Genomic DNA, 21,948 nt, shown 5'->3' with positions numbered 1-21,948 from the left:
CACCTAAGAATTGCGTCTGATCTTCCCTCCTGCAGTACCAAAAGTGACCTGTGAGAGGCAGCAAGTCTCTCTCCAACGCTCGCGAGAGTTGCGCGCTCCTTTCGGTCCGCGAGCCCGTGGATGAATTCCATCTGTAAATTTGGTGGACTACAGCAAGTGGGGAAAAAGAGTGAAATGCCGTCTAAAATCTCTATTGAAGACGCATGTGAAGCGATGGAAGGAGAGGTGGACTCCGCGGCACCGTGTAACTCCTCTGTGGTGAGCAAAATGAGCTGCAGATTAATCCCGACGCGATCTCTGGACTAGCCTTGTTTGACAACATGTGTCTGCGCATAGACTCGTGGTGGATTATGTCATAGTTTTGTTTTGTTTTTTTACCGCAAAATGACAAAGGATGTTGTTTAAAACACATTTAATTAAGCAGCCACATTTCTGTTGTGTTACTGTAGGCAACACAACTGAGCTCGAGCCTATTTAAAAATCAGCTGACTACTAGCTAGCGTCTGGAACACGTGGCAATTAAAAAAAACAACGATGGTCTAAAAACACGAAGTCTAATTTATCTTCTAGAAGTATAAGACTAATTAATGGATATTCATGTAACTATTGGGTAATCGATAATAGCGTAGGTATAACATTAATATTTATGATCTACAGCTGATACTGATCTTTGTCACGTGTGCGCGCACTTTGATGACGCAATACACAACACAGCTGGGCACCTGAGCAAAGTTGTACCTTTTATACAAATGTTTTTTAACCAGTGGTATAGTATCCTTTGCCTTACCACAGGTATAAAATCCTCAACCCAACAGTGAAAGCCTACTTAAGGTTTTTAATGTTGGGTAGGTTAGGTTACATTTATAAGAATTTACTTGGATAAACATATTACTTTTACAGGTACATTATGTGACTTTATAGAATTGGCTTGCCACCTGCGTGATTCCATGGCAATGAAAAGTAAAAAAACATACTTCAGACCATTTTCCATGGACATTACTATGTTTTATGCCACACTGTGGAAGGTTAAAGCCAAAGAACAGCATTTTAATGGAAATAAGCTGGAGGAGGCCCTCCTCCAGGCCAAGTGAGATTCAGGTTTGTGGAGATGCAAGCCTGTTCACAAGCCTGTTTCAGTACTTTTATTTTTTGTGTTTTTTGGCTTAAATTTTACATACTGTGGCTTTAATGAAGGAATGAACAGAAGACAGTTTACTTAATTATAACAATCATTATGTTTCTACAATTTAGAATAAGATCAAAGAGGGCAAAAAAAAGAAAAAGAAGGAGCAAATTATGGACCATGAAGACTGTGAACCTCCAGCACCCAAAAAGAAAAAGAAAAAGGATAAACAAAAAGAGGACCACATGAATGAAACCACAGACTTAAATGACAACCTTCAAAGCTCAACAAAGCAAAGTAAAAAAGAGGTAAGTTCAAACAGTGAATACTACAAAACCATTAATGCCATTAATAAAATTATTATTAATGGTTACCCCTTGATGCCTAGAAAAAAAAGAAAAAAGAAAAATCAATCACAGAAGAAGAAAATGGACATTACCCTGTTAATACTCCTGTCGTGACGCCTGTTCAAACACCATCTCATTCAAGTGTGGAGTCTGCCAGTGACAGTGAAAAGGAGGCTGTGGTAAGGCCCACAAGGCTTTAAAATAATTATTATAATTATTGTATTTTATATTATTATTAGTATTTTTTGTTTTAAAAAAACATGCTTTTTTGTTGATTCAGGAAACACCAGAGCAGAGGGAAGGTGCCTTTTCAAACTTCAGAATATCTCAAGTCACCATAGATAGGCTGAAAGGTAATGTTTAGAGCAAAGTACAAACGGTCCGATTGGGGATTTTTTTTTAGCAGATATCGATATCTGACATTTGTCTTTCTGTTGTGGCCAATAAGTTATAGTTAAGTTTACAAATTTACTTTTTGACTTTATAAAAATAATAACAAAATTTATTTATCTGTGTAAATCTATATTTATCTATAAATTAATATTTTCACTTTGTTCAAAAAGACAACTCTGATTCACTAAGAGCAAACTGGGAATGACATGGCCACACGAAGACTGAGGCTTTGCACAACAATATCCCAGTGGTTAGAGTGTTGTTCCCCCAGCCCGAAGGTCGGAGGATCGAGTCCCGCTCTGACCAAGTACTGTCATTGTGTCCTTAGGGAAGACACGGCACCCACATTGCCTAGTATGAAAGTGGTGTGTGCGTGAATGATTGGTGGTGGTCGGAGGGGCCGATGGCGCAGATTGGCAGCCGTGCTTCTGTCAGTCTGCCCTAGTGGCTACAATAGTAGCTTACCATCACCAAGTGTGGGAGTGCATGAATAATGACTATAGTGTAGCGCTTTGAGAGGCTTTGACAAGACTGTAAAGTGCATTACAAGTGTAAGCCATTATTATTATCGCCAAGATCGCCAATAGCCAATAAACCATCCCTAGAGCGAAGTTGCCACTGTACATACGTATACCCATTAATTTGTCACTCGTTTTTTTTTGTTCTTTTTTTTCAAACTCAGCTCGGGGTGTATCATACCTGTTTGACATTCAGGTGAAGACCTTTGATTCAGTTTATGATGGCGGGGATGTAATTGCTCAAGCCCGGACAGGAACAGGAAAAACCTTCTCCTTTGCTATTCCTTTGGTGGAGAAGCTACAGAAAGATGGTGCTGATAAAACACGAGGCCGTGCCCCAAAGGTAAATCTGCAACTCCTGAAACATCTCGTGCCTATAAAAACTTTTTACTAATACTTTCATTGCAGGTTTTGGTTTTGGCGCCAACCAGAGAACTGGCAATTCAGGTTGCAAAAGACTTCAAAGATGTTGCAAAGAGAGTGGCCATTGCCTGTTTCTATGGAGGGAGCTCATACAACCCTCAGAGTACGTTTGGAGTTATTTCTAAATACATTTACTCTCAGTGAACAGTGCCCTCTGAATGGGTCATTATTATAACTCTGTTAATGGGGACCTGCATATCCGAAAAAAGTTAAGGCTGCAAAAAACAAAAATCTAAATTGTAGAAAAGAAAAAAAAACAGATCTGCACAGCAGTTCTTTGGAGCTTTTTTGTTGTTTTATTTTAATAGCAATATTGTGGTGCTATTAAAATGAAAAAAAGGGAGCTTCAAAGAACTGCTGTGCGGATCTGCTTTTCTCTGATTATTATAACTTCCCACAGGACTCGCAGTGAGTCAGTCAGCATCCACCTGTCAACCCTCAATAACCAGAGCGTGGTAGAGGCCTTCTATCTTACTACTTCACACTCTCCCTGGCTTTCGTATTATGTCAAGCCCATATATGGAGGTTTAGGGGATGTAACTACAGAGAGGTTTTTATGTAAATAAATGTAAAAGAGTGATGTGGCACAGATCTACAGAGTTATTTGAATATCTTAAATCAGAAGTTACTAGCATGTTCTAAAAAACATTCATTTATGAAGCCCTTTCTACACCCTTAAAATACATACAATTACACAAGATACACTTGTAAACTAGTTATGATTGTGCATTGTACTGCAACTAAACCCTGCAAAGTTGCTTCCTTAAATCAGTGTAATTTGCTCTTTTCAGTTGATGCTATTCGTAATGGTATTGACATTTTGGTTGGGACACCTGGACGCATCAAGGACCACCTTCAGAACCATAAGCTGGACCTTTCAAAACTCAAACATGTTGTACTTGATGAAGTTGACCAAATGTTGGACATGGGATTTGCGGAACAAGTTGAAGAGATATTGGCCACCTCTTATAAAAAAGGTATATAATATACAGTTTTTTACATTTTAAATTTGTTTTACATATTGGTAAATTAAATGTATCTTGTGTATTTTGTAGATTCTGACTCCAATCCGCAGACACTGTTGTTCTCCGCCACTTGTCCTGACTGGGTTTATGAAGTGGCAAAGAAATACATGAGGCCCGACTGTAAACATGTTGACCTGATTGGCAAAAAAATGCAGAAAGCTGCAACAACTGTTGAAGTGAGTGCATAAACATTTTTTGGGAGTTTTCTAAAAACTACAGTATTGCAAATTTTACGTTTGTCTAAATCCTTGTTCACAGCATCTGGCCATCGCATGTCACTGGTCACAACGGGCCGCTGTGATAGGAGATGTTATCCAGGTTTACAGTGGCAGCCATGGAAGAACCATTATCTTCTGTGAGACTAAGAAGGAGGCCAATGAACTTGCAATGAATTCATCAATCAAACAGGTAGAAGAAATATTTTGTTGAGGAAAAAAACTAGGCAGTTGCAGTGTTCCTTTAATACCAAGTCTGATTTAATTTTTTATACTAAACTGTCTTTTCCCTTAATTATTAATCAACAAGTTTATGATCCTGGATTTAGGTGTAGAGGTTTATTAAAGTATAGTACATGTAGATCAGTTCATATTTAAACCATTTAATTTTGATCCAAGAATATCGATGTCTTACATTTGTAAGACGCTTTACATCCAAGCACAACACTGCAGACACATGAGCACGGTGTGTGACATGTCTTGCCCAATGACACAGTTTGATCTGCTCCTTTTAAAGTTGGTGGATAAGCGTTGTAACTGTTGGGCCACTGTTGCCCAGGATATGAACTAATTGGTCAAATGTACATGTGCTTGTGAAGATACTTTGTAAATGTTTTCATTTTTTTGTTTCTAGAGTTCTCAATCTCTTCATGGAGACATTCCTCAAAAACAAAGAGAGCTGACGCTGAAAGGATTCAGGAATGGTGCTTTTGAGGTTCTTGTTGCGACAAATGTTGCTGCTCGAGGTTTAGATATCCCAGAAGTAGATCTTGTTGTTCAGTGTTCACCTCCAAAGGTATGTATATTTATTCAGACCCCAGTGCCAAGCGATAATATACATTAATTTATATTGGAATTTTCTGCTAGGATGTAGAGTCATATATCCATCGTTCAGGCCGTACAGGCCGGGCTGGCCGAACTGGAGTGTGCATTTGTTTTTATCAGAGAAGAGAAGAGGACCAACTGCGCTATGTAGAAAACAAAGCTGTAAGTTTCCCTTTAAGATAAACGTTCAGTGTGTAACTTTCTGGAGGTGGCACGTCACCTGCGTGATTCCATGCAAATAGAATGTTAAAATCATGAACATTTTCCATGGAGATATAATTTTTATGGGTTTGCAAAATTTTAGCCAAAGCAAGAACATTTCCATTGAAACAAACAGGAGGAGGCCCTCCTCCAGGTTTTATTCAATGCATTTGTTACATTGATGAGAGCAGTCAGTTGAGCACTTTGTTGCCCAAGTTCTTTGCTCTTTTAATGACGTTGTGTCATTATAATAGCCTTTGGCATATTATAGCCTAATCCTCTACTAGAAGTATGATAAAATGTTTATTAGTCAAGCTCATAATTACACATTTTCCAGTGAAGAATCAGACTGGATCACACAATATATTCCTTGTGTAGCCACACCTGAGCTAAAGGGAGCTTGCACCGTCCAGGATCTGATTTGGACCACTCAAATGGAGCGGTGTGGTTCACTTTACACAGTAGACATTTGCGGGCCCTATCGATCCGCTCCAAAGCAAACCAATGGCCCGTGAATGACCCGTTTTAGGCCCAGCCAGTTAAGTTAAAAAAGTCTGAATGTACAAAAAGTGGCTTTTAATCTATAATGACTACAAAGCACTCAATTAGGACTAAAGGAAGACGCATACATTATATATAGACACATACATTCTAAACTTTAATCAGGACTGTTATGTATTTTTCAGTGCATCACATTTAGACGAGTAGGTGTTCCAACTGCCAACGACATCATCAAATCTTCCAGCAAGGACGCAGTCAGGTGTGTACTTCAGAAGCCAGAATAATTACTATTTTTATATTTTAGTAGGTGATGGTAATCCTTGTGTTCCTTCAATACGTAGGTTCTTGGACTCTGTGCCTGTTGCAGCTATTGGTTATTTCAGGGAATCAGCTCAAAGGCTAATTGAAGAAAAAGGAGCCGTTGAGGCACTAGCAGCCGCCTTAGCCCATATTTCTGGAGCTACGAGTTTGGAGCAGCGTTCACTTCTCAACTCTGATGCTGTAAGAAAAGAAAATGGGAATTTTGGTTATGTCTTCATGTTTTTTACATTCTACTGCTTTACTAGGGATACACAACTCTCCAGTTAGTGTGTTCACAAGAAATGCACAATCTTGGTTATGCCTGGAGAATGCTCAAAGAACAACTTGGAGAGGAGATTGAGAACCATATTCACAGAATGACATTTCTGAAAGGAAAAATGGTATGTTTTTTTTCCAACAAGACACTGAAAATATACAGCTAATTTGCTAACCATTTGTCTGCTAATTAACAGGGAGTTTGTTTTGACATCCCAGCAGACAAAGTCAAGGAGATTCAGGTGAGACATGTAAAGCTTAGACTTTTAATTAAAAGGTGGTGGATCTTTTTACTGCAAACATTCTGGTTATTCCAATAGGAGTCTTGGACGGATGGTCGGCGCTGGCAATTGACTGTAGCGACAGAGCTGCCTGAACTTGAGGAAAAACCAGGGAATCGTGGCGACAGGGGGTTTGGTAATGGTAATCGTGGTGACAGATTCGGAGGTTTCAGAGGAGGAGGAGGAAGAGGCCGGAACTTCAAGAACGGGGGCTTTCGAAACAGCGGTGGTGGCTATGGCAACAACAGAGGAGGACAGAAACGTAGCTTCAGCCAAGCTTTTGATTACTGATCTGTGGATTGATAATGTACATTTGTGCTAACTTCAATTAAACCTTTTTATAGTCTCCCCATTACAGGCTGAATATCAACCTGAGTTTTTACATTGTGCATCATACAAAACACGTATTCATCTGTACTTTTCCTCAAGCTTTTAAAGTAATATAAACCTACTGTAATTCACAAATGAGTAATAACATGTTAAAACTATTTTCATTGTTTTGAGTGTTAATTATTGGTTTTACACAAAGATAATTAATTGTGCTACATATATTCTTAAAGGGTTGTAATACATTATAAATTCAGAAAATGAACCGACTGGAGGCAAAAGTGAAGTTGAACTAAATATAATGTGATTTCAGTGGAGAAATTGGGATACACGTCATGATAATACAGTTTATGAATAATCAAGGTGGTTTTGTAGAAAGATAACCTCAGCTACATGTAAATAAGCTCAGACCTTACAAATATTTTCAAATAATTTTCTTTTATTAGTCTATTCATAAACAGTATTTTGAATGAATGGATGAATGAACAAATCTTGATTTTCAGGTTTTACTGGACAAATAACTTACAGACACAATGAAATTACATCAACAATAAAATAATGCCTTTTTTCAAGCTTGGCAACACTTCAAATTATTAGCATTTAGATCTGATATGAGTTAATGAATGAAAATGTAGTGTTTGAGTTCTATAGTGCCAAGTACTGACATGTAGTAGCAGTATTTTTTGTAATGCATTTTACAAAAACAAACACATAAATCATGATGTAGTTAAACGGTGAAAAGTATGAACATGGCTATGATTGCAGATCGTCGCTTGTGACGGTCAGTTCTATGGCTCCTATGTTTTCTTCAATGTAGTCATCCCTGTCTGGGTCCTAAACAGAAACAAATGAGCCGCACATAGGCCAGAAAAAATCAGTCAAACTTAAATTTGACATATACAATTCCTTATTAACTGTAAATTAACGATCATGAGACTAAAATGTTTTTATTCCTCTTTAATAAACGGGATCAATATCACACTGGCGACAAATTAAACCAAATTAATAGGAAACAGTAAAGTAGAGTAAACAATTGTCCATCCATAGACTGTTCAACTTATTCAGTCAGTTTAGGTATTTTGCTCCATTAACCGTCTCACACAACTCCATTCATGCATATAAAAAAAGAGAAAAAAACTTAAATATGCAATTATTTTGTCAGGTGTTACTTACATATGATGTGGCCTTCTCTATGTAGTCCTTTTCTTTGCTCCGATAAGATACAATATGGATAAGAGTATACACCCTGAAACAGAATACAAATTGATGTAACAAATAGAAATTATCTTTCATTTTTCAGCATAAGAAGCATATGTACCGATGATATAACATCGCCAGGAACTGGACCAGAAGTAGAACGGCAAAGGACAGAAGAAACATCAAGCTCAGAGGTTCAACCTGCAACAGCGTGAGTAAACAGGTACTTAAAGCAGGTCACAAATCCAGTATCTTAAAATTTTCCCCTGTCCCACCTTGAGATACTCGTCTGACAGAGTACCATTTGGAAAATATTTAGGGATTTTGATGCTGATCACATCATTTCCTATTGCTTGGAGGAAGAATGTTGCAACCACCCACAAAATGTTTATGATAAAATAGAGGAAGACTGCCTGTGAAGGAAATAACAAACATATTTAAACATTTGTTTACATACAGAGTCAGTGTTACCAGGTGCAGGTACCTTGTTTCGTAGTGATTTGAGCTCTTTGCTGACTTCGTCTTGATGCTCCTTGCTGTCATTAATTGGTGTCAGGTATCGTTCAAGTAACTTATCCCAGAAGTCTTTTTCATCCTAATTAGTATCAGACAGATGATAAACTACTACTACTACAATATCACATTATGCAGTTAAAACAACTTTAATATTTTGTGGGCTAACAACCTTTTTAAGAAGACCTCATATGGCATGAACCCATATGCCTTTTTTAGATGAGGAGTTTAGTGAAATTGTGTAGTATTTTGAGTCATTATTTGGCTCTTTTGTTCCGCTGTTTTTTGAAGTATTTTAGTACCTTCCACCTTTCTTGACTTTTGCACATGAAGTTAATAGGGAAATAAGGCTATAGTTTTGAGGATCTTTTAGCACCTGGTGTGCAAACTATTTAATATTTTTATGATGACAGTGAAGAAATGTGGGGAAAATTCTTCAACAGTATACTGTACTTCCTATTATCTTACCTATTTAATTTTCTGACATACAGCAAGTAGATACTAGTAAATAAGCTCCATTTTTATTCAGACTTTTGTAATGTTTATCAGGTTGTAATGTAAACTACATCTACTATAGTGTATGCCAACTTCAGCACAAAACTGTGAATCTGTGTGGAAACTGTACCTCATTCAGTTGTTCAACTTGTGGGGCTTTGAGGGTTTTCTCAATAGCGCTCTTGACTTTCTTTTCAAGTCTTTTCTTATGGTGGCTCTTCAGGATTTGTCGTGCCTGGCAGAGGAAGTACATTGGTTATGTATTTAGTTTTTTTGTATTTTAAAATTAAAATGCTTAGCAGTCCTGTGATTACATGTCTGGTAAGTGCATCCCTCAGTTCATCCAGTTGGCTGTTTGAGGGGATGTCTTCAGGCCCGACTCTGCTGAGCTGTGAGTTGAGTATGTCATTTAACGTCGGCTCCAGCTGCTCATAGAGCTCATCCTCATTGGGGAGAAGTACATACCTACACACAAAAACACTTTTTGGTTTAAGGCGCTATACCAATTTTGTATTCTCTTAAATATGTGAAAAACAAAACTGTTTGCAGCAGTACACATTTATCAACACTTTTCTGGGACTTTTCTCACTATACTTGAGTTAAAGATACACTATGTAACTTTTCAGCTGAAGTGTTCATCACTTGCTTATCTCCATAGCGCTAAAAGTATAATGTCATACTGCGGAACACCCCAGGCAAAACAATAACATCTCCATGGACATGAGCAGGTGGAGCAGGACCCGTCGCCTCAAATGTTAAATAGTGTAGCTTTAATTTTAGAGTGCTGTTGTTGTATAATATATTAAAACAAATGCTATGGAATACCAATGTGTGTCTTGAGAATGAGAACTTGCCTTATCTGTTCCTTCAAGTTTTTTGCCATATTTGAAGTAGTCAGCTTTGTTAGGAACTCCTTCTTCACTGGATTTACCCAATCTGCATGAACGACATAGATGTTTGCAATGTCAGTGTGACCAGGTGAAAAAGGTACATGTGATAAACTGTACATTGTAAAATGTAAATCCTATTTGTATTTTCCTTCACCCAGGGTTTGTTGTAATACCTGTTTTCCACACACTGTGGTGCTGTAGTGCTACATACTTTTATGGGAGTGTTTAAAAAATAAAAAAAGCATATAGTCCTGTGCACTTGCACTTGGGGAATGCACCAGAAAACACGATCACTCTGAGCTTTGTCTAAGATCTGTTTTAAGCCACACAAATTCAATCTCGACCATCTCAGTAAGGAAGGGGCTGTATGAACAAATATTGTTTTTATGAATTAACAGTGGAAAGTATTTGCTTTTGTCTTCTTGCAGAGGTGCCACTGCCGTTTTTTGTACGTTTATGTACCATTAGTTTAAACACAGAAAAGTGTTTTTTGTGAAATAAAGAGCCCCTGCATTTGAAGCGCTGTGTGCTCTACTACTCTGGCTTCATCAATAATTACTGATTAACAGTAATTAGTTTTCATTCCATATGTTTCTTACCTTTGATAGGAAATTTTTTTTTTTCTGCCAGTGAACTGTAGTTTTCATCATCATCATCGTCATCAAAGTCTGAGGACAATAGGCTCTTCTTATCGCTGCTGTAATCACTGCTGTTAGAGAGAGGCACAGACATTTATTTTTTCATTTTGTAGGGGCTGTACATATTAATGGACATCTGAAATTGCTACGTAAATATCCCAGATTGTAGCAAGTGCTTTAAAAACTGTTGTGAATGATTCTATTGCACACCTGGAAATGGAAGCTCCTCGATTATATTTTGGCTGTATATCTTGATCTGGTTTATTCTCTTCTTTTTCTATTGTTTCTTCGGGCGAGTCATCTTTCTGCTGCAGTAGGGCAGTTTCTTGTGTTGTTGATTGAGGGTTAATGAGAAGCGGAGGAGCTAGCAGTGCAGGATGTCCCACCATCTTCTGAAACATTACATTATCTACTTCCTGGGTTACCTGAAGAGGTGATGATTAAAATTATGTGAATTGTACTGGGACATTTTTACTTAAATTATTTTGGGCACCATGGTGTACCTGTATTTTCATGTCCCAGCAGCAAAGCTGACAGTTCTTGTCACACAGGGTGTTCTGGAGTGTCTTGGCCTCTGCCTCTCCCCTGAACCAAAGAAATGCATGTCATTGTCATATGAGGCACAGCATCCAGTTCAACATGCATCGTACAGAGTTTTTAGTAGTTTTAAATGATAACATATTAGGATAATTGATGCATTACTTGCTGGTTTCCCTTGTGCCCCATGACACGTTGTTCATGTTGACCAGTGAGTAAATGGTCAGGAGGAGGTATCCACTGGGAATACAGATGAAGTACATCAGGCCGTAGATGATCAAACCTATGGAATAGATTACACATGGTTACTTGTTTCACAGAAATCTTTGCTTTGTAATAAAAAGGTGGGCCGTACCAAACTCCTCTGGGTGGAGAATAGCTGTTACCATGTACATGATGGTCATGGACACTAAAAATACCCCAGTGGGTGTCAGGAACGTGCCCTGCATAACCATGTCACCTACAAACATACATTTAGTATGTTTAGTTTAGTTAGTTTGTTTAGTTATGTTTAATGCATGATTTTATTTAAGGTAACAGTATACTGACCAATGATGGAGAAGAAAGAAGCCGTCATCAGAAAAGCGTAGAGGACACTCATTATCCCAGCGATGGTGATCTGGGTGTTGGCCTTAGTGATAAAGCAGATGATGATGTAGAACACAGGGGGAATGCTCGCTACGATGATGGAGAGTGTTCCAGCAATTTGGAAGACAAACTGGAAAGCACCTGTCATTCCAAATAAGTGGTAAAATATAATGTTTCAAATGAATGCTTTACTTTGGGTCCATAGACTAACTGTGTGTACCTGCTATCATCAGTGTCACAGAGGCTGGTCCAAGAATAGAAGAGCCAACAGTGAACATCTGGTAGAAGATGTAAAGTCTTGAGATGGATGTGTTTCTTTTCACTGTCTCTGAACCACTGCAATTTGGACCACAGTTTGAAAGTCATTGAGTGATATTTGACTCAAAAACATCTTTATGAGGAATATTTTAGCATGACAAACCTGTGTAAAAGATCAAGTGTGTTTGCTAATGTAGATGGGCCCCATCTTCTCCGCTGGTTGTAAAACTCTTTAAACTCTTGGGGTGAGTTTGTGTAAGCATCTGACGCAGCGTTGTATTCCACGCGCCATCCTTGCTGCAATAATAACGTGCACAGCCAACGATCCTCCCCTACAGGGAATAATAAAAACATTACATGTAATAATTTGTCAGTATTTTTAGACAAGCATTAAAGAATTTCAAACTGTTTGAATGTGGCACGTACCTTGGTCATACTGCACGTACTCTGACGCTCGTGTGGCTTTGGTGGTGTACCTCTTCAGAACGTTGTCATCCATTAGAGCTGAGCCTCGAAACAGACTGAAGCAACCTGGGCTGCAAAGCACGGAACCAAACACATGCTCTGCTGTTTTCTGTAACCAATGGCCCACAGCATACTCAAACTTCTGGTACCATACCATTGGACCTATGTGATACAGTATTTCAGTATAATAAACAAAAATAAACAACAAACAGTCAAGAATAATAAAACAATTCCATTGTTTACCCATTCCAGTTGGATGAATCCTACCACAAGCTGCACCCACACTGTCATACATACGTAACCTGTTGATAATGAAATGCAACATGAAATGTACGAAACAAAACGACTGCTGCCTCTGTGACCCAGTCCTGGATGATTTGACAAACTAAGCTCGTTAAAATAGAAAACTCCTCCTGGATTGTTACACTTGTACCTGTCTACAAGGAGAATCACAGCTTTTGGTTGGAAGTCTGTGTCTCCGTCCAAAGCCAAGATGTAAGTGTTGTCATCTGAAATGTCCTTCCTGTTGTGGATCTCAATGTCATCCCAAGCCTTGATAAAATGGTTTGACAGGTCAGAGTACCGATCCAATGATCGCATGCTTTCTTTCTTGTACTGAAAAGATGGACATTTTTTTTTTTTTTTTTTAGATAAAACAAAGAACATAAATACATTCATATTGCCAAAAGAAATCCACCCCTACTCTTAATTTATGAGGATTCTTGGAGAGATAGCCCTTCCATCCCAGCAGGTAATATAAATACATAATCTGAAAAAGATTCATATAATTAATTAATACACATTTGATAAAAGTAGTTTTGTAAAAAAAAAAAGGTTGAATATGTATACCTGTGACCACCTCTTCTTATTCCGGATGAGTTTCTTGTCTTTGAGGTGAGCGAAGAGCATGTTTCCCTGTGGCAGCACAACCACAAGCCTGCCTCCATACGGAGTCTCAATGATGGACACTTCATCTGGCTCTTTGTGTGTGAACACTCTGAGTAAAGACAAACATACCACTGTCTGAGCAATGAGCTTTAGTCACCTAACCTAGTTAATCTACATTTTTATTAGTCAATAGTTTTTTTGGAGTATAATTTTATCAAAGTAGTAAGTAGTAAGTACTAAGTAAATATATAAATATGCAGTTTCTTATTACTTTTTTTCTACACACGTTTTTCAAGAACTCATATGAGCTTGTAATCTTGTGTGTGCAGTTTGTTTCAGTACTGTGATCAGATAATAGAGAACTCTTCTGGCATAATACATCTCCCTCTTGCAGCCTATTCATGTTTTTGGTTGACAAAGAATTTCTCTAGTTGACTACAGCCCTAGTAAAATAACCATCTCACCTGTAAACCTCTATGACAACATTAATGAGGTCACTGACGTAAGAATTAACCAGTCTTTTTCCCGTTTCCTTATCATCCATAAAAGCATCATCCATATATATGTGACACTCAAAGTTAAAGCAGTCAGCGTGTTGCTTCACTGGATTGCCTCGGTATCGATCCAACCTGAAACAATTAGCATTACCAGTGATGATTATTTGAAAGGTAAAATTAACACACACACACTTGTTTGTTGTGTATACCATACCTAAACATTGATGTTACGATCTTTAGCATCTCATCGTAGGTTTCATGCCACATAGTTGCACAGAGGTAGATGACACAGTTCTGTATTTGGTCTTGGCTGTTCAGGAGAAATAGAATTAAGTGATATTTTGTGGATACTATACTATTCTACACAATATATACTGTAATATTTCTTTACTTGTCTTGATTTTTGGCTCTTGCCACCTTCATCTTAGTGTTGAGTAACAGAGACAGGTCAATGAAACAGGATTCGTAGAGTCTTCGCACAAAGAGCTGTGATGTTCTTTCAATGCGCTGGACCTGATTTTGGTTTTACACAAGTTTAGGTTTTTGTAGTATTTCAGTATTTTTTCATCACAGAAGCCTTTTGTTAAATGACAACTAATGCGTGTGTGCTTTACCTTTGTTTTCCACACATAGTGAGTGCAGGTGAGGAATCCACACCACATACACAACCCCTCCAGAGCCAGCATAGCAAATGGCCACTGCTCATAATGACTAGGTTGGAAAACAATAAAATATACAAAGATTCAAAATCTAATATCCAGGCATGGTGCTGATTTTCAACTGTATATTTAAGTACCTGTTCAGTGATGTGCGGCAAATGCTCCTGGTGATCTCTAACAGTATCATTGAAGTTGTGTTTTTGTCGTGGAGATTCACAAGACTTCCACAAAACTCTGTAAAAGAGTAAGGACATTTTTAAACTACATTTCTATTTTGGAAAATACTCAGTAGTCCTGTTATCCCATATAGCCTCTGTCTCTGTCTTTCTTTAATGCGTATCTTTGCAGAAACCCACCTGTGATGCTCCCTTCTTCTACTCCAGCCAGTGTCTTGGACTCAGTAATGAACAATATCATTCCCAATAGAACCACAGAGGGACCTGCACAGCACACTGGCAGGGCAAAACTCAACCTAACAGCATGGATTTTGCAGGCCACTACACCAAACCAGTGGCAAGCAGCTGCACAAAAGGCCTAGACAAAAGTTGCATTATAAATTGAAAATAATTGATTTACACACAAAGATTTACACATCAGACTCTTGACTTTACCTGTAAGAATAACAGTCCTAGTCCAACTTGCAGCAGGTTGTACTCCTCATTCCCTATTATAAAATCTTCCCAAAGAATTGTCTTGGCAATGACTTTATAGTATAATAGATATACACCTCCTGAAACACACAATAAACACATTTTATAAACTTAGATCACTGAAAATAATGCATAAATTCCAGATAATCACCAATAATGATTATCCTTAGAAGACTGCTGACACAAGACACAAAGTCCCGAAATCCTTCCAGCTCCCGCAGTGTCTCCTGAAAATACACATTAGAAGACTATTTACTAGAAGCAGACGAGGAAGTTCCAAGTTTACTTCAGATAAATTACATGCAGTAATTATGTTAAAGTTGTTCACATTTACCTCCATGCGGTTAGACGCTTGCACTGGATTTTCCCACCAGCAGAGGGAGATGAGCAGCGACGAGAAAACGCCTACGCCTATGTACATGTAGTTTGTTTCATCCTGTCTGTCCACGAAGGATGTTACTCGGGCATAGTAGTCAAGGCCCAAGAGGAAGTAGCCTGTGGATTTGTCAGTAAGTTTAATATGAACAAATATAGCTGTATAGCGCAATTGTTGCTTTTACAGGCCATTAACTTTCTGTGAGAACTTCAACCTTTGAGCAAATGTCTGACTAATTATTGTCATGTCATCAAGATAAAATACTGAGATAATATTTTTTGCCTACCTGCTATCGTGAAAACCAGGGAGCAGAGCGGGAAGACAATTTTCCAAGATTCGGCCTGAAGTCTGAATACGATCTGTAGGATTGCGGGCACAAGGCACACTCCCCCACTGATGAAAAGATTAGTCAGAACATCAAACTGAGGCATGACAACCAGCACCAAGACGGAGGTTCCCAGAGACACCAGGCACTCGATGGCACAAATCTGATGAGGCAAAAGCGTGTTTGTTAGCTCACCATAGAAGGCTCTATTTCCTTTCACAACATACACTACCTGGCCCAAAAAAACCCCCAAAAACGTTGCCACCTGGATTTAACTGAGCAAATAGATCTGAGCATCCTGCAGTTGGTCAGGGCTAAGTTCAACAACAGTCTGTGCTCAAAGAATGAGGTCAGCTGACTACCTGAATATACTGAATGACCAAGTTATTCCATCAATGGATTTTTTTCTTCCCTAATGGCACGGGTATATTCCAAGATGACAATGCCAGGATTCATCAAGCTCAAATCTCCACCACAGAGTCCAGACCTTAACCTCATTGAGAATCTTTGGGATGTACTGGAGAAGGCTTTATGCAGGGGTCAGACTCGACCATCATCAATGCAACATCTGGGTGAGAAATGAATGCAACACTGGATGGAAATAAATCTTGTGACATTGCAGAAGCGAAATCGAAACAATGCCAATCTAAAGGCGTAACAAGCAAATATTAGAATGTGTGACCTTTTTTTGGTGGTGACGTTTTTTTTGTTTTTTTTTGGCCAGGCAGTGGATTTTGAGTGCTTCAGTGATAATTACATTTTAAAACCTTTCATGCGTCATTGTGTTGGAAACTTATATATTGGATTTTTCACATAATTGCAACTAAGTACAAGCATATAGGTAGGACAATACAGCATTAGTCAAACTATTTTAAATGATTTTTGCATCTTTTTTTAATATAAAACTTACGAAGCACATGGTTTTGAAGTTTGGTGTGACAAAGCTCTTGAAGGCACATCTCCACAGAGACTTGAGGAAGGCCAGAAAGTTGGGAAAGACGAGGCAGAAGACTAACATGAGCATATAGAACTGCTGCTCCTTTGAGGTGCGCATTGAGTTGGGACTGGCCAGAGTGGACAGCACCAGCAACGAGCCCTGTGAGGACACATGTTAAAGTCATACAGTTATGAGATTTAAAGACAAAAGACATTTATGTTTGGCTATTTTAGAAGATGTTTTAATGCAGACTTGTTAGTGCAAAGGTAGAATCAAAAGCAATAGTTTAAGATTTACTCTAAGTCAAGTGAAGTTATGCATTTTTGATTCTGAAAATAAATTACCAAAATTCAGCTTAATATGTGTGTTTGCTGGAACCCTCAGAAAGTCTCAGAAGCTGCATAATGCTCATAGTCCAGGTTCACAGGTTTTAAAATACAGCATTAATACTGTGGACAAAGTGTAATGGTACCTTTGCTACAACAGCACTGGTCAAAACAGCCATGCCCACAAATATTGTAACTAGATATTGGGCAATACGGAAACATGTTCTTTTCTGCTCCTTCTCTGCTCCGGCCGGGTTCAACAGGAACGGATCCCATGTTCCTCTGAGGTAAAATACAAACACAAATAAGCACTTTAACTAAACACAAATAAGGACAAAAACACTCATTATCTCCTGCGGTCCTTTTCAAAAGCCAATGTCCAAATATGATTTTACCAGCTCAAATTGAGTTGGTTTAAAGTTTTAGTATAATAACACTCTGGGCAATAAAAGCCATAAAGTTAGATTACATGTGGTTTTATGTCTGGAAAGGGAATCAGGGATTGAATCACAAAAAGTAGCAAATACAGGTGATTAAATCGAATTATGTTTTTGCCTCTAAATTTGGTGTACTCTCTCGTAGCAGGACAAAACCCAGGCATGGGAAGAAATCAATTGGCCAACTATTCACGATTAGTTGATTAATCATTGCAGCGCTGCCCTTTACCACCCAGTTTGACGCCCCTGACTAGTGGAATTGAATATGTTAGCAGCTTAAATTAAAATCTACCACCATTTGACATTTGGTTAGTGCTGTCAAGGCCTGATGACGAGTCCTCATGGCTGTTGTGGTCTTAAAATAGTATTTCACAATGCACTTTATGTCACACTGTTGATTAACTGGTGGAAGATATCAGAGTTTGGACCTCTGAATTGACTACACAGCAGTGATCTTTGATTTATGACCATAGCAACTATCAATAAATATGCCAAGTGTATGGGTGAATCCTTCCTCTATGACAAACTTGTGTAAATCGAAACACAACCACTAACTCTACCCTTCAAGACATTTAATTAAGACTCACTGTGAATTGTTTGGTGTCACATTTTATTGAGGAATGAAACCAAGATTGTTATAAAAGCATTTAATAAATAGAGAAATGTGTTGTTTTGCTAATGACATGCCTGGACCAAGGACAGTTATTGAATGTTGATGCTGTTAAATGCTGGTTAGATTCTATGGAGTATGTTCTTTTCAATTACTACTTGTCTTTCATACTTGAGGTTATTGAATTTGCAAATTGGAAGTCTATACTTGTTTCTATTTTTTGTATTTATGTTCTTCCATATTCTCAGTACTTTTACCAGACTAATTTTTCATTGCTGAAGTCAAACTGATCTGCTTTTCACCACTGATACTTTATGCTCATTATTGCTGATACATTTTAAAGAGAGAAGTGCTGTCCTAATTAGGGGTGTACAAAAATATCAAAATATCAATATGTTGTATTATTTAATTTAATGAAATAGTATCAATATCGTGGGCTGTTTTATCCACATATCGCATCGTATTGTACCAGATTATTTTGTGACAACACTGCCATTTTGTTGCTTGTTTAGAGGAAGGAAACCCATTAACGCAGTACATTTGACATATTCAGTTTTGATGCTTAAAATAATGTATTTCTTATATTAACTTTGCACAGGTAATGGTTTAACAAAGACTTTTAGTATCACATGATTTAGTTCTGTAGTGAGTCTTTAAAGTATTTAAACTGTAATGTCCCTTTGTACAAGTCAATGTTGAGTTGCGTAAGTTACAGTTTGATGTATTGTTCTGGTTAGTAACATGCTCTTTGTTATGTTCACTCATCTTCAATAAATGGAAAATAAACGCACCTTTAATGTTTTATTTATTTATTTATGTATTTTTTAATGGGTCTGAACATTAAGCGTCTGAAAGACTTTCATTTTTACTTTATCAAATCAATTTGAAATATATTGAATCGGATTGTATCAAATCGAAAATGTCCTGTATCGAGATACGTATCGTATCATGAACACTAAAAATACTGTGTTAAAAACAACCCAACTTGTGTACATAATAACCCAGTGCTGGGTCAGTATCGGACCATCACATCTCTTGGTTATTGTGACCCAACAGTTTGGGTTATAATTTTAACACATCTTTTTACGTTATTTTCTCGACTCAATTCTTGGTTCTATTGAACTACTCTGCTGGGTTAATTCTACCCAATAAATGGATTAAATACTTTTAATGACCACCATAGTGCTATTTAAGAGACATTTCTTTTGGCTGTCAGTGACAGTTGGAGAGTCTGTATTTGACCCTTTTTGTTGGGTTCTTTGAGAAGATTTGACCCAGACCACTGGGTAGACCCGATAAAAGGCAGGGAAATGTTTATTATAATGTGCCATTGAAATGACCTGACTATGACTCAACCTATTGACCCAGCGTTAAGGCTAAGAAAAACAACCCAACTCTGTGAAAATAACACCAAAAACTGACCCAGCGGCCCTGACACAGCAGTGGAGTAGAAAAAATAACCCAGGGTTTTGGGGTGTGGTCTGTGTGGTCTGTGTATTGAGGTGTGTATCGTATCAGTAACTTCTTAATGACACCAGATAGTCATAATGTGGCCCATGATAGAGTGATATCACTGAACATGAGCAATAAGGAACAGACGAGAGAAGTGCACGGGGAAATCAACTCTTTCCTTTAAGCTGTGAAATGGCATCAAATTGAAATCTAGATTTACAATACTTATATTGCTTGGATGGATAGAGATTCAATAAAAATAAATGATTAATAGCCATGCTACAGGAAACAGCACACATTTTGTTCAACTCCCAATCGCACGTTTTCAAAGTATTTTAAGGTTTTTTGATTTTTATAAAAAATTAAAATAAACTCTGACCTAACAGAATGTCAATTTGAATCAAATGTAAACATGATTTATGCCAAGAAATGTCCAGTTATCATAAAGCAAAACCTGTAGCTAATCATCTAAGTTGTTTTCTTTTTAAGCAACATTTATGTATATATAAAAACACATGATTTATTCTGCCTCCAGAAGTTGAGAGCAGATGAGTCCCACGTGTTAATAAACCATGACAAAGTAGCAGTACAGTTAAATACACTGTTCATCTAAAATGTTTGGGACCTTACTTGTGCCGATCTTCTCGGTTAGTTGCTCTTGTTTTCAAGTCATCCATTTTGTTTTAGGTCAGTATCACACGATATCTTTCCTGCCACAAAAAAAGGCACAATAAACCGATACATATGAAAAATAAAACTTAATGAAAAAATGTTTTTAAAAAGACCAAAACAGTAGAACACACTTAAATGTACCTGTATTTCTCTTGTCTCCAGTTTTTAGCCACATAAAAATATTGTCATGATTTCAAAAATAAAGATTTATGCAGTAAAATAATCCAAGCAGTATGTGTAAAAAGGAGGAATACAAATCAAACAGCCATGAGCACGAGTGCGCCCGGCTCTGTGCCCTTATCTTTATGCAGAGAATACAGTCACAGCCCCTTAAGTGTGCAGCGATTATAGTTTATGAAACCTATGTCAATCAGGAAGCAAACATTTACAATAATATTGCCTGGTAACCATGTTGCGTGTCAAACAGATGCCACCCTCAGTTTATAATCTCAAAGTAGGAGGGTTGAGATTTGATTTGTCACACATAAGTGTGTTTGACTAATCAAAATTTGTCAGTGACCAAGACATTCAGGCTGTAGAGTTTTTATGAGCAGCAATAAGATGCAGTAAAAGGTACAAGGATCATTCTCAGGTGTTTACACAGACAGAGCCACACAATCCTGACCCCACTGTCTCACTGTTGTTTTTCATTAACTAACATTAGAGTGCTGGTAATGAATATTAAGTTTTATTCTTCTTGTGGTGTGCAGATGTCACATATAACCAGTGGGGGCACTGTGGTATCCCAGTTTTTGTTTGTCTAAATCACTTTATCTCAAAGTGTCAAGGGGGGACACATTTTTCCCATTTGAGCTGGTCAGGGACCACAACAGAGACAGACCTGAAATGAGACTCATACATTTTTAATATTTACCTTATTATCAGGCCCAAAACTTGGCTCAATGGGGTTTTGGGGTGTTGGATTTGGCCCGTGAACCTTTAGTTTGACATGTCTACTCTATCTTATCTTCAGCTGTCTGACAATGAGGGCTTTTCCAGATTAATTAGTCTCCACTAATGTTTTACATGCCAGTGTACGTTAGTGTATGTAGGTTATTAAAGGTGCACTGTGTAGTTTTTCTGGTGGAGGGCACGCTTGTGTCCATGGAGATGTTAATACTTTGTCTGGACTGGTCACACTAGGATGTGCTGTGGAGTTTAGTTTTTGTTGAAGTGACCTAGGCTTTACAGTATCCCTCACTCTACAGTATTTTTAAGATAGAGATATAGATAAATATGTTGTATTTGTTTGTGTAGACTGTATGTGTTTACCATATAAGTGATTGTTGGTTCTGTTCACAGCTGAAGCCTGTCTGCTCTATATAGGAAGGTCACAAAGGACGAGCGCTGGCCTAATTTAGACTCAGGCGTTCAATGCCAACTAAAATAGTCTCCTTATGGACACTGTGTTGTATGTTATTCTGTAGCTACATGCTGCCTCAGATATGTACTGCTGCTTTTTGGTGTTGTTCCACTTTTCCTCACTTGTAATAATTCGAGGTGGTAATTGTGCGTCTTACTACAATCTGACACAGTGATGTCATTGGACAAACACAATCATTCAGTCTTACATAGGGCAGAACTATAGCCTATAGCTAATTTGGACTTTTCTGACAAATTGCAATTATATTTGCAATTGGCTTTTCAGTGATGTTCATTTTAAAAACAAGGATTAACATTTGAGAGGCCTAAACTGCGTGCTTAGCAGAGTTTATACACACGCTGCCATTGTGATTTGCTAATTGTGACCATTCAAACTGCTGTTCTGCTGTGATTAACCTTG

At 37.9% G+C, this 21,948-nt stretch overlaps 2 protein-coding genes across 3 annotated transcripts; one reads left to right on the top strand and one right to left on the bottom strand.

The window, feature by feature from the left end:
- The first annotated feature begins 70 nt into the window (after window positions 1-70).
- ddx21 (DEAD (Asp-Glu-Ala-Asp) box helicase 21) lies at window positions 71-6,783 on the top strand. Its single transcript, XM_033983795.2, has 16 exons — window positions 71-258; window positions 1,252-1,431; window positions 1,512-1,649; window positions 1,751-1,823; window positions 2,546-2,724; window positions 2,790-2,907; window positions 3,596-3,781; window positions 3,860-4,005; window positions 4,088-4,237; window positions 4,679-4,840; window positions 4,912-5,031; window positions 5,757-5,830; window positions 5,913-6,072; window positions 6,138-6,272; window positions 6,345-6,389; window positions 6,468-6,783. The coding sequence occupies exons 1-16, from the start codon at window positions 121-123 to the stop codon at window positions 6,717-6,719; spliced, it is 2,256 nt and encodes a 751-aa protein (XP_033839686.1). The 5' UTR covers window positions 71-120; the 3' UTR covers window positions 6,720-6,783.
- A 68-nt stretch (window positions 6,784-6,851) lies between these two features.
- chs1 (chitin synthase 1) lies at window positions 6,852-20,498 on the bottom strand. 2 transcript variants are annotated; one of them, XM_033983765.2, is made up of 35 exons: window positions 20,307-20,498; window positions 20,124-20,203; window positions 17,141-17,276; window positions 16,642-16,827; window positions 15,693-15,894; window positions 15,365-15,525; window positions 15,182-15,257; window positions 14,992-15,110; window positions 14,737-14,914; window positions 14,518-14,614; window positions 14,336-14,432; window positions 14,113-14,234; window positions 13,936-14,031; window positions 13,689-13,853; window positions 13,186-13,333; window positions 13,040-13,105; window positions 12,770-12,951; window positions 12,580-12,638; window positions 12,298-12,498; window positions 12,035-12,203; window positions 11,834-11,949; window positions 11,575-11,754; window positions 11,381-11,485; window positions 11,191-11,308; window positions 10,992-11,073; window positions 10,699-10,913; window positions 10,450-10,559; window positions 9,815-9,896; window positions 9,275-9,425; window positions 9,091-9,195; window positions 8,437-8,547; window positions 8,228-8,365; window positions 8,074-8,153; window positions 7,929-8,001; window positions 6,852-7,589 (listed from the first exon to the last, which is right to left on the bottom strand). In XM_033983765.2, exons 2-35 carry the CDS (start codon window positions 20,168-20,170, stop codon window positions 7,509-7,511), a joined length of 4,254 nt encoding a protein of 1,417 aa, XP_033839656.1. In that variant the 5' UTR covers window positions 20,171-20,203; window positions 20,307-20,498; the 3' UTR covers window positions 6,852-7,508. The 2 variants fall into 2 exon arrangements, with proteins under 2 accessions (XP_033839656.1, XP_033839663.1); XM_033983772.2 differs by having other exon boundaries at window positions 10,450-10,556.
- Window positions 20,499-21,948: the final 1,450 nt, after the last annotated feature.

The sequence above is a fragment of the Periophthalmus magnuspinnatus genome, chromosome 3 (assembly GCF_009829125.3).
Source record: "Periophthalmus magnuspinnatus isolate fPerMag1 chromosome 3, fPerMag1.2.pri, whole genome shotgun sequence".
In the NCBI taxonomy this organism is placed as follows: domain Eukaryota; kingdom Metazoa; phylum Chordata; class Actinopteri; order Gobiiformes; family Gobiidae; genus Periophthalmus; species Periophthalmus magnuspinnatus.
The sequence above is the reverse complement of the archived record's forward strand: the minus strand, read 5'-3'. Positions and strand labels throughout refer to the sequence as shown.